Raw genomic sequence first — 13,099 nt, 5'->3', positions numbered from 1 at the left:
TCTATTGGAAAGTATTAGGAATGGAATCGAATCCAAAACTGAAGACATCATGCTGTTCTTGTGCAGATTTGTGTTGTGACTACAGTACTTTAGATACTGTGCACCTAGAGAATGGGGGCCACCATTTGTCCAGCAGAAAAACGTTTTCAACTAAATTGACATTTGTCCTATGCATTGTACAGGAATCACTGGGGCACGTTATGGACCACGACTAGGGCACATCCCAATGGATGGCTTCTCTGATGCTTCAGGGGGTCCAAGACAGCCCGCTCCAGGTCTTCCATCACTGCCTTTGCATATTGCAAGCGGGAGTAGGGAAGCTTTGCTCCCCATTACCAGAGCGACTGGGGGAAAGCCAGGCAGGCTGCCCGGGATCGGCAGGGGAGGCTTGTGAGTGCATTTTGCTTCACCACATTTATTTTACACAACGTTTCTGCTCTGTAAAGGCATCGTCTTCTTTCTCACTGAGGAAACAATCCGTCGGTCCACCGGGGTGGGGGTGGGGGGGGTGGGGAGAGGCGCGTGCACCTTCCAACCTAAATTTCTTTATTACTTCAATGATACACAAGGGACAGGCATTATTTGAGAACATTAGGGTAACTCCCCCCCCATTATGCAACTTGGCTTCCCAACTCCCCCCCCCTCCCAAAAAAAAAGGAACTTTGAGAGAGCCGTTCTTCTGAAGAGATTGCCTCTGCCTGGACCAAATCTGCAAGCGGCCACAGCTGACCCTCTTTTCCTTCTCCCGCCCTCGCCGGATTGGGGGCCACATAACGCAGAGCGTGTCAGAAGGAGGGGAAAGTCATTGAGCTTGGGCGGGGCTTGCCCAGCTTTTGACAGACGCGGCGTGCACGGCGCGAGCGGGGAGCCAGCGAGCGAGCCAGCTTCCTCTGCCCCGCGCCGGCTCTTCTCCGACCACCTCGCTCGGCATTTCTCTGCCCGCTTCGGCCCGCCCTTTTCCAGCGGGCTTCTCCCTCCCCTCTCGGGCGGCAGCGCGCGCGCCTCTCTCGCGGCCCCCATGGAGGAGGCGGGGATGCTGTACGGACTGCGGGCGGGATGGGGGCGCAGCCGAGCCGCCGCCGGCCCCGGACAAGCACTTTGCAAGGCGAGCGGCGGCTGCAGCAACAGCAGCAGCAGCAACAGTCACAACAAGAGCAGCGGCGCGCTCGGCGGGGAACCCGAGCTGGAGGCGAAGGCAGACGCCGGAGGAACCACCGAGGCTCTGGCGGGTTGGGATGAAGCAAGAGGCGGGAGGCTGTGGGGCCAAATAGCTTCCCGGGGAGCAGCCGTCGCCGCCGGCGGCAGTAACGGGAGAAGAGGCGACGACGGCTGCTGCTATTGCTGCTGTGGGGGGGAAGCGGCGGCGGCGGCGGCTGAGGGCGACGGGGCGGTGGTCGCCGCCGCCGCCGCCCCCTCCTCCTCCTCCTCCTCCTCCGTCGGGGACTGGAACGCGGGGCAGTTCGGCGGTGGAGCTGCCGCGGCAGCAGCAGCAGGAGGAGGGATGGCGGCTCCGCAGGGCTACCCGCTGTCGGACCCCGGCTCCAACAGCGAGCGCAGTGCCGACTCGCCCTTGCAAGACGACGACGGGAGCGGGAGCGGCGGCGGCTGCTCTTCTTCGGCCGGCGCGGCCCGCGCCCACTCGGCCAGCCCCGAGTGGGGTGAGGAACGGTTCCGTGTGGATAGGAAGAAACTGGAGGCCATGCTGCAAGGTGAGCCGCCTGCGGGTAGGGGGAGCCAAGGGGAAACGGGGCAGGCGCTGCGGGGGAGCCCCCCGCCTACCCGAGAGGAGGCAGAGAGCGTCGAGGCAGCCGAAGAATCCGGTGGCTCTGATTTGCCCCTTGTTTCGGCACTTGGTGAGCCTCCATAGAAGGCTGTGCGCCTATGACGCGCGGTAGCATCCTACTCCACACGTGGCAAGGCGAAGCTTGTCTCATGTGAGAAATTGAAAAAGAGCTCCTCCCCCGGTTGTTTCCTTGTCTGTATGGACTTGGTGTCGGATATCAGGGGACGAAAGGGGGCGCTCTTGCTGGGAAGGTTGGGGAGGCACGACGTTGGCCTGTTGGAAGGATGTGGGGCAGTTGAATACAGTTGAATCACTCTTTTTGATCCATTACTCCTTATCTTTCTTCTCTTTGTGACTCAAGGGACCCATCCCTTTTAGTGAATGTTAAGGGTGCCCAAACTATTCCTGGAAGAGGAGCAGTGAACTCATACCGATGCTGCTGTTACTTACCACCAGTCTGTAGCTGATGAGTGTTAAAATAAGTTCTTGTCACTTCTAAGACCATAGACGGGCACAGGGCCCCTGAGAAGAGATAATTCCCTCTTGGTTAGTTACTTTTCCACATGGTCTTGGAGCTGTGAAACAATAGGGGGAAAATTTTGGGGGCTGTTCTAGAAGAGAAATGGGTCTCCTGGATATATAGGTGGTAGCACTGGTGAAGTTAAAAAAAATAAGAGCCATATTTCCAGTTGTAGTGTTAAGACAAGCTACTGTAGTAATATTTTGTCAAGGTATCAGTGACCTTTCGTCTTCCATACCTTTCTGGGGAAAAATGTTTCAGTTCCTTGAGTGTTGTAGGAGCATCTGCTGATGGTGGTTCTTTTCTGACCCAGATTTTGTGGCAGATATGGGAACAAAAACAGAGGGCTGTCAAGGCATAAGGGGAAAATGTATAAGAGGCTACTCATGTTTCACATTGCTGAATTAGACACATGGGATTAGGTTGGAGATTAAAAACATAGGGATGTTGTGTGAGACTTAGAGGAGTTGACTTTTTCTACAGATCTTGTCAGCTTGTGATAGAATTGCCAGCTTTTTTCCTTTCTTTCTCCGTGTTACAGGCTATCAAATCAAATTTCACTTACAGCAAGTATGCAAGATACTAAACAAGTGTTTTTACTATTGCCGCACGTTCCCAGTGAATTGCCACGGATCGACGGAGATTTGCACCTGTGTCTCCCACTCTGTTGCTCTGTTCACTAACTACATCATGCTGGCTGTCTTTTTCCTTTCTACCCCATTTCAAACCAAAGTATTTTCTTCCTCTGTTCTGGGAATGGAAACAGTTGCAATTTGATGCTTCTGGGATGCCTCAAGTTCAGTCTCTCTCTCTCTCTCCCCCCCCCCCCAATACAATGCTGAAAATAGTTTGCTCAGTGCAGATAGTACAGCAAACTCTTGAATACTGTATGTTGATTCTAAATCTCACTTGCCGTTTTCTGTCTCTTCTTCCTTTCATTTTTTCTTCCCAAATACGTGCAGTCCGGGATGTGGATAAGCTTGCTTTCTTACTGATGTCAGGGCTTAAAGGGTAGCCTCTGCTCCTTTTAAGAGTTGGAAATGTTTCAACAAGTTGAGGAAGTTAGATTTGTCCAGAAATTAGCATTTTCAGAAACGGGAGATGAATATCTAATTAGCTAATCTTTTTAAAAAAATAAAAGTAAAATGCTTCAGTGATTAATGCTGGTGCAGAGTTCAGCTTCATAGTACTGTATCCTGCTGCTGTTTAGTTTGCTGGCAAAACTTCGGCTGTTCTTAATAGCCTAGCTAATGGAATTCATACTCCAAAATGAATACATTCTGAGTATAGTGAGAACAATTAACCAAATGATCCTCTGAATCATTTATTTTATTTTATTTAACTTATATGCCGCCCACACTACCCAAAGGTCTCTGGGCAGCTTACTAGATCATAGATCTACTGCAGCACTGTCTTCAGGTGGGGAAGATGTATTGACTTATCTATTGTTTGAGGAAATGGATTACTGTAATGTAAGCATCTGTGGCAAAGGGGCCTTTGAGAAATCATCTAAAGATTTTCAGAATGTTTGCACTCCCAACTGTTGTAATCGGATGTATGACCCTTCCCTATGCACAATCGAAATAGAATATTCTTTCAAGTACCATATTTTCTGAGATACTGTAGTTGGAATTTCCTCTTGCTCCTTTTCACATTGAAAATAATAGCTGTGGAGATGGTGAATGTTGAAAAGAATCGTGAGAAGCTTTATAGGATAGAAGGGAATGCCAGGGCCTCCATACACATGTATGCTGTGGTTAGTATTTGCAGCTTCAGAAAGAAATGAGTAAGATAAAGGCAGCACTATTTGTTATGTGCGCACTTGTTTTTTCTAAATTGCCCAGCTTTTGTCTGGTTCTGCAGTTCCTTGAAACATTGACATTTGATACTTGTTAATTAGATATCTTAATAGAATAATGGAATGTGTGAGGTAAGTATTGGTGGTGCATCACATATCTTCATCTCCTGGAAAATATGACCTGTCCAAAGTTATCCGCCTTCAGTAAGATTCACCCAACACATTTTTAGTTGTAGGGGAAGATTTTAAATGTTCTATAAATGGTTGTTTAGGTAGTGTATCCGTCACCACCAGACTTCTCATGGTGAAACACCAATAAGATTTTGTCATACCTCAGAGTTCTGCAGCATGGAGGTTAGAAATCTGTGAATGAAGACTTGGTGGTAATAGAGAAATTGGTGTTATGACTAATGATAGAGGAGAAATAAACCATGCCAGGTAACTAAAAATTGACCCTGCAAATATTTAAAAGTATTTGATGGAAAATGTATGAGGTTTTGCTGCAAACATGGCCTGATCATTGCCAGTAATTGGAATTTAAAGTATTACATTCTGTTGTTCTGAATTATTTTGGTATTGCTGGAAATATGAGTAATTTTTCAGTGACATATTTCATTTTAAGGTTACAGGCAAGATGTGCAAATTGAAAATTATTGGGCCTGCACAGAAACTCTTAACTACTTCAGCTTTTAATGATGCCTCCCCCTTACTGATAGAGATCAGAGACTGGATGTTTTTTATAGAGGAGAACAAAGCAAATAACTTCACCACATTCTTCTATCTTAATATTCTGTCTGTATTGGGAAGCTACCCTGGGATTCCCTTTTTAGCAGAAGGTCAAATAAATGTTGCAGTGGTGAAACATATTCAATCTGACTAATATGTGATTTCTGGAGGACAGATCTAGACCTGGTTGCTAGCTATAACAGCTAGCAATCAGGTCAGTGATAAATATCACAGGTGTTGCTGATTTCCTTTATGCTGACCTTGTGAAGTGCTCACAGTCATATGGCTTACTACTAGTCAAAGCAGGATGGCCAACTTTGGTCTGATTCAGCTGAGTTCTTACATTTTGTATATCAGACATGGGCCCTGCAGATTTTGTTGCATGTATTCCCATCAATGCGCATCATTCACAGGGTTGTCTAGAGCTGATGGAAGCTGCAGTTCAACAACATCTTGAGCATCACACATTCTTGATGCTGATCCTATGTTACCATGAATGCAGTGCCACATTGTAGGTACTCTGATCACATAAGCATTTTCTCTGGTTACTTTATCTCTCTTTCACCATTTGTATTGTTTTCATTGATGAACAGAACAAGGGCTAGCACTGAAATATGTACAAAGTTAAACATTTCTGTAAGAACTTTGAAAGTAGTATCCACATTGTTATTTTAAATTCCATGTCATTATTACTGTGAAGCACGTGAATAGAAGCCTTCACCGCACATCTTGATAATATTTTGTAGTCCCTATCTGTCTGTATGGCATGTTAATGATTTGTTATTTTCAAGAATTCTCTTCCTACTTTGCTGCCAAAAAAGAGAGATTTTTTTTGCTTTTCACAGATCTCTCCCTGGCTGGGCTGTCCATGTGTTTGCTACATTCTGAAAGTTTAGTTCAATAGTCATAATGTTGCTTTTTATCACTTCAGTGAATTGTGGGTAGTAGGAAGGTGGTTGGTATGACAATATAATGTTTGGAATTTGTTTCAAATTAGATTCAGACTCCTGGGGGTAGGTTAATCTTTAAGCAGTTAATATTTTGTTTTGCTGATAGAAGGATTTTGGTATGCAACTGAGCAAAGAGTTCATGACACTTACTGTAATTGCTATAATTTAACTTCAGATTTGAAGATGCCTTTAAACAGGATGAATTTTATGTAAATCATTTTTAACTATTATTTAAATCAGCATTCAGAAAAATCAATCTAGTCATGCAGTTTTTGTCCTCCAAAAAGGCCTGCCTTGCTTGTTATAACCTTAATACAGATTTCCTAGTTAACTTATTTTATTGACTTCAAACAATCTTCAATTCACTGTCATTCTAATATCTGAAAGTGTGCACTTCCAGACAGGGAGAGAGGTGCAGGCTTGACTTTGTCTACTGAAAGTTGCACAGTGACAGTAGTTAGGGTAGTTGCTTTAAGAGGATGAATATTACTCAAGGAAACTATTGAAAACAATCCTGGAAATAAGACTTCTGAGAATTGTGAGCGCTATAATGTTAAGAGAAGAGAAAAATCTACAGGAATTACTTAAATCAGAGTTGAAAACAGTGCAGATCAGTTCTGTTAATTTTACACCTCCATATGTTGCTGTTAACAAGTATAAATCTCTGGAGAACTTCAGATTTTCTGATCATTATTAGATTGAGTATTAGGGAAGATAGAAAGATTAATCTGAATCTATGGACCCTCATAAAATTGAGGCCTCAATCCAACAACTGTTAGATTCTGTTTACAGAGCATCTAACAGAATATTACATGAATGTATTACCTCAATATAGAAATCGAATTTATAATCCAAATTCCATAAAGAGATATTTGAGACAAAACCCATTGTAAATTAAAACTCCCATCATATAGTGATTTTTTAAAGAATAAAGGACATTTTAACATTTAAAATTAAAAACTCATTTGAATAAGAACTTATATTTTTTGTTCAACATTGATGTTTATTAGTTCTGTATATAAACCTGAAAAAAACAGCATAATTATTGACCAATATCCTGTTCAGTATTTTAATACAAGAAACTCCAGGTGTGAATGTGCTGCAGTAGTCTGATGAGGTGTCATTTGCAAACCTAGTAATGCCGGCCAAGATGCTCATGATAATGCTTCTGTCGCAGCTGCAGCACTTGGAGCTCCACAAGTGTGGAAGGGTTCAACAGGGTACTGGTCATTAGGAAGGAAAAAAAAAGATGTGTATTGCACATAAAAAAGATGTGTTTGCAAGATACAAATACTGCAAGTTCCTAATTGATTAGGAATGAAGAGCAGAATAAGATTTCAAACTGTTAGGAAGTTTGACACCTATCACTTGTTCTCTGGATTCTTGCCTTTTTAATGATGATTAAAAGAAATCAGAATGGGATTGAAGAATTGAATGTAAAAGTAGTGAATTCCTCCATGCTGGAATATGTGAAGCCCTCATTAGATTCTTTAAAATTTAGAATACTACTGTCCAACTTCAACTGCATCTCCTGTTGAACTCCAGATTTGATTATTGCAATGTGTTTTACACTCCCTTTCAAGAGGATCTAAAAGTTGCACAGTTGGTGCTAAATTTGACCGTGGAGCTGTCAATTTGAGTAATGAATTTTGAAGAAGCTCTGCTTTCTGTGCCATGTATGTACAGTCTGCATTTTGCCTGATTCTTCCCTGAAAGTTTACTATTTAATTAATTAATTAAAAATTAATTAATTAATGCCACCCACGCTATCCAATGGTCTCTGGGAGGCTTTCAACAATTTGAATGCAATAAAAAGATAAAACAATTAAAATACAATTAAAATTGTATTTTAAATTGTATCTTCAAAAATTACCATCAGGACCCACAGCTGATATTACAGTGGGGTCTTGACTTGAGAACTTAATCCGTATTGGAAGGCGGTTCTCAAGTCAAAAAGTTCTCAGGTCAAATCTGCATTTCCCATAGAAATGCATTGAAAACCATTTGATCCGTATCTGCTCTTTTCCGTCCATAGAAACTAATGGGAAGCTGCTATTCCGCCTTCGACCACTAGAGGGGGATATTTTGTTTCTTTTTTTCTTAGGTCAAGAAAGGTTCAGGGAAGGCAGGGAAAATACAGTCCAGGCAGTACCAGGCAGTCTGAAGACTCCCAATCCACTCTCTAAACGCTGGGAGGAGTGAGGAAGCAGACAGGCACCCTTTTCACTAGCCAACAGTTAACTGAAAGTTCACATTTTGCACTTTCCCTGCCTCCCACGTGGATTTTTTTCAGTTCTTAACTCAAATCTAAGTATGTAAGTCAAGTCAATATTTTCCTATGAGAGTGGTTCTTAAGTCAAAATGTTCTTAACTCGAGCCATTCTTAAGTTGAGACCCCACTGTATTTCAATTAGAAACCTTCTGGAACAGGAAGGTTTTGACCTGGCACCAAAAGGTCATGAATGTTGGTGCCATACGAATCTCCCTTGGGATGGCATTCCATAGTCTGGGGGCAGCTGCCAAAAAGGCCTTTTGTCTACAAGCCATCCCTCTTACCTCCTTGAGGGATGGCTCTTTCAGGAAGGCCCCTTGGCTATATCTTAATTGCTGGGTAGGTTCATATGTAAGCAGGTGGTCCTTCAGGTAACCAGGGCCCAAGCCATTTAGGGCTTTATACATCAAAACAAGCACTTTGAATTAGGCCCGGGCAGTGACTAGTAGCTAATGTACATAATTTGAACAGAACTGGCCTGATGTGTTCCCTAGAGGCCCCACAATTCACCAGCCGTGCAGCTCTATTCTGAACCAGTTGCAATTGCCAGACCAGCTTTATTTATCATTTTATATAGTAGATTTTTATCCCACCCATCTAGACCAAGGGTCTACTCTTCAAAGGCAGCCCCACGTACAACGCATTGCAGTAATCTATATGGGATGTTACCAACCGTAACTGACATGAGGCTGCACACCCAGGTAGGGCTGTAGCTGGTATAATTTCCACAGCTGAAGGAAGGCGCCCTGGCCACAGAGTCCACCTGGGCTTCCCGAGTTAGACCAGGGTCTAGCAGCACCCCCAGGTTGAGGACCTTGTCCATTAGGGGGAGTGCAACACCATTCAGGGCATGGAAATGGCCCTCCAGCCTGTCCGGTGAAGCACCCACTAACAGCACTTCCGTCTTGTCTGGATTGAGTTCCAATTTATTAACCCTCGTCCAGTCCATTATCAGGTCCAGACACGAGTTCAGCACAGAAAGCGCCTCACCTGGATTGGTGGAAAACGAGAGGTAGAGCTGACTGTCATCAGCATACATATTGTTGACTCCTCAGCCCAAACCTCCTGATGACCTCTCCAGGTGGTTCCATGTAAATGTTGAACAGCATGGGAGACAGTATCAAGCCCTAAGGAACTTCATGCCATAAATGCCATAGGGCAGAGCAACTGTTTCCCAGTATCACCTTCTGGTCACAGGCAGTCAGGAAGGAGCGGAACCACCGTAAAGCAGTGCCCCCAACTCCCAACCCAGCCAGCTTATCCAGAAGGACACCATGGTCAATGATGTCAAAAGCCACTGAGAGGTCCAGGTGTATCAACAGGGTCATATTCTCCCTGTCTCTCTCCCGGCAAAGGTTATAGGACAGGGCGACCAAGGCAGTCTCTGTACCATAGCCCGGCCTGAAACCCGATTGAAATCGATCCAGAAAATCCGTTTCATGCAGCAGCACCTGCAGTTACTGGGCCACAACCTGCTCCAACACCTTGCCCAAATAAGGGAGGTTCGCCACTGGTTGGTAGTTAACCACAAGCTCTGGGTCCAGGTTAGGCTTATTAAGGAGTGGCTGAATTACTGCCTCTTTCAAGGAGGTAGGGACCTCTTCCTCTCTCAAAGAGGTGTTCATGGCCTCCTGGACCCAGTTGCAACCCCCCCTGGCAGATCTTCCAATTAGCCAAGATGGGCAAGCAGAGTGATGGTAAAATGGACAGATCCAAGCACCCTGTCCACATCCTCGGGTGTCATCAATTGAAACTAATTCATTAATACTTAATGAGTATTAGCACCGCACACTGGATACATTCTCTGATTCTGCACTAATGGTAGAATCCAACTCACTGTGAATCTGAGCAAATTTTCCCTCACAATGAATGGCAGACTCATCACAGCGAGCTGATGAGTGGTCTGGGACCGCCACCAGATTTCTCCGTTGAAGAACATCCCGAATCACCCGAAATAGCTCTGCTGGACAACATTCTGAGGAAGAAATATGGATGGCGAAATATTACTGTTTCGCCAGCCATATTGCCACGAAATAGGCCCAATAATGGGCTCTAAGTTGTGTTCGATTGGACTCCTAGTGGGATTTCCTCCACCTGCGCTCCAGCCATCTCCCCTCTTGCTTAATCGCCCACAGTTCAGATGTATACCAAGGAACTGTCTGGGCTGTGCGTGCAGAGAGGGGGTACTTAGGCAGCAATTGTGTCAACCACCCATCTCCTGCAAGATATTGGAGGAGTTTGTTACAAAGATTTCAATTTGGAAGACCTTGGCTGATTTGGATAATTGCATAGTGTAATGTAATTTAATTAATATAATCTGTATATCATCTCATGCTCATGGTGGTTTCCAAAGTGTGGGTAGTACTATAGTATTAAATTATTAAATGAGAAAATGTGGAACAGGCGTTATATATCGGTGGGGAATTTTAATGTGTAAATACAAAACTCATTAATTTATTGTCCTAAGTGTATTGTAGAGTGGAGGTCAAAGGATAGCAATAGGAACCTGTGAACAGTCCTAGTTGGAGATTATATGTATGTTTCCCATACTTTACTGACTCTAGGGTTACCGGTATATCATGGAAAATTCTGCAAAAAAAAGAGAACTAGGGGCACCATAGTGCATATGGTATAGTGTTAACTACTGGATTTTTCCCAACATCTGTAGAGTTTATACTTTGTAAACAGTAGGTTGCTACTAAATTACTTTTGAGAGGTGGAGCAGTAATTTACCAAACTTGGCCTAGCATGCTTGGAAGAGACAGTATAGTATAGCTAATTTAAGAGTCCAACGTGACACTGCCTTGTAAATATACAAAAGTTAATGTCGTAAGAAAATATTCAGTTGCCTTCAGGTCCACAGTACTTGTAAGTTACCTGAGTTAGTTATCTGTGCTACACAGTGGGCTTGTCAGGGTAAGAAAAAAACTAATTATATTGTGCTTTGTGAACATTTTCTTAATGGGCCTTTCTCCCTGCAAGCCTCTGTCCTAAACATTTATAGTTTCTCTTCTGAAATGCAAGACCATTCAATGGTTCTTTGTTTAATGCAGGGCAACACTACCTTTTCAGTACAGGGCCAGAGAAGAGCAGCAAAAAGTTACTTAACTACAGTGGTATTGTAGGCTGTATAGAGGGAAGGCCAATGCTGCTGAAAAGAAGAAAACTTTGTGTAAGGAGGAAGAACATTACTTTCAAACAACTCAAGCTTAATTGATTCCATGACTATAGATATAAAAATTGGTACCAAAGACCAATCCATCTTTCAGGTTTTCACTTACTCTGCTACAGCTTTCTGTGGACTCCACAAAGAGAGCAAGCTCTTACTCCGTTGAACAAAAATATCTAATAAAATAGTTGCAGATTTTATTAGGCAAACCAGAGATGCTGGCTAGAGGCAACATTATAAATTTCATCATATGAGTTTTGAATATTTAGTTTCACAAAACTGAAGCTTTCCTGAAATGGAGCATCTAAAAAGACTGCTAGGCCACTTCAATGCCTCTGAGTTTTCTCTCCCCCCCCCCCCCAGCTTGGCAGCTTGTTTGCTTTTTCTTACTCCTCCTGCCCCATAATATATTTAAAATCTGACAAGCTTGTATTTAGGGTTTTTATTTAGTAAGGCTCAAAAACATGTGTGCTAAGCATGCCAAGTATTGCTTCAGTGGTGAGGAGCAGAGTTGACCCCATGTGTGTGTTTTGGCTTCAGAATTCCTGGGGGATTTTCAGGATACACTTCCTTATTTATGCAACTTTATGAATTTCTCAAATGTGTTCTTGCAACATTTGCATCACATGCACAGTGTTTTACAAAGAATGTCGTGTTTTTGTGGTTTCAGTAGACTTTGTTTATTATTTGCAATATGCAGAAAAAATTCTTGGTACACTTATTTGCAATCATCAATTGGTGAACGCTCTTCAGAAATACATTATTATACTAACTGCACTTTTCTTGGTGTTCATCGAGGGTGGGAGATATATACCAGTTCTCGGAGCGTTCAATGCGGTAACCAGTCATAGTGTGAATTTTCACCTCTAGGGATGAGGTTTTTAGATTTATTTATTTTTTAACTACAGATTCTGTAATTTCTCATTCTAGGAGATCTGCCTGATTTGCAGACATCTAAATGTGCTTCACCTGAGAGAAAAGGCCTAAACTGGAAGGCTTTGAGGCTTAGCCAAGTCTCGCTCCACCTAGCTTCCTGTTTGGAAGGAAAGTTCCCAGCTAGCACTGGGGCAGGACCAGGAAGCTTGGTCGGAGCTAGCTAAGCCTTAAAGACATCCAGCCTTTTCTCTCAGAAGAGCCACATTTTGATTCTGTAGGGTGTGTACAAGTCAAGTTGAACTCCTAGAATGGGGAATTATGGAATCTGTAGTCTAAGGAAACTGACAATCCCATCCCTATTCATCATTCTAGGCAATAGAATGAAGCAGAGATTATCTTTTTGCTTATGTCAGGAAGCTGTGTCTTCATTCAGATCAGTGATGGTGAACCTATGGCACGCATGCCAGAGCTGGTACACAGAGCCCTTTCTGCGGGCACGTGAGCCATAAGTTGCCGGATCGCTACTCCTCCCCGCCCGCAGCGAAACCTCAGGAGGCAGCTGCAGCTGCAGTGCTGGTGCTTTGACAGGCGGCGGGCCAGGATCCAGAGCAGCTGGTGCTGGTGGCGGATCCAGAGTGGGGTCTTAAGGCACCTCCATGCCCAGGATTCCCCCTTCTACTGCCACTTCTGGTTCCTCCGCCACTGCCTGCCACCCGCTAGTTGTCCCCCCCCCCCAATTTGGGCACTCGGACCCAAAACGGTTCACCACCACTGATTTAGATATTGTCATAGCTTGAGACTCCTGTTCCATGGTTCCATTCTGCACAGTGTAATTGGCAAGACTGGTTCACCGAAAGAATTGTAGAAAACAGAGCTCTAGTCTATTGTATTAATGATGCTTCATAGTACACTATGTGTGGGACATTTCTAAGGCCTGAGGTGCTATGCTGTTGCTCTTTGAACCCACCAGCACCTTTGCTTTTACCACACAAACCCCAGACGGAG

The 13,099-nt window shown here is 44.0% G+C and overlaps 1 protein-coding gene across 1 annotated transcript in view; it reads left to right on the top strand.

Annotated features, from left to right (window-relative positions):
- The first annotated feature begins 800 nt into the window (after nucleotides 1–800).
- Nucleotides 801–13,099, top strand: part of BICC1 (BicC family RNA binding protein 1) — a 169,771-nt gene continuing 157,472 nt past the window's right edge. The window contains exon 1 of the mRNA XM_020802263.3: nucleotides 801–1,709. Coding sequence (XP_020657922.3) covers nucleotides 1,019–1,709 — 691 coding nt within the window. The 5' untranslated portion in view covers nucleotides 801–1,018. The remainder of the gene's footprint in view (nucleotides 1,710–13,099) is intronic.

Source organism: Pogona vitticeps, chromosome 3, assembly GCF_051106095.1.
Source record: "Pogona vitticeps strain Pit_001003342236 chromosome 3, PviZW2.1, whole genome shotgun sequence".
Taxonomy (NCBI): Eukaryota; Metazoa; Chordata; class Lepidosauria; order Squamata; family Agamidae; genus Pogona; species Pogona vitticeps.
This window is presented reverse-complemented; position numbering and strand designations above follow the sequence as displayed.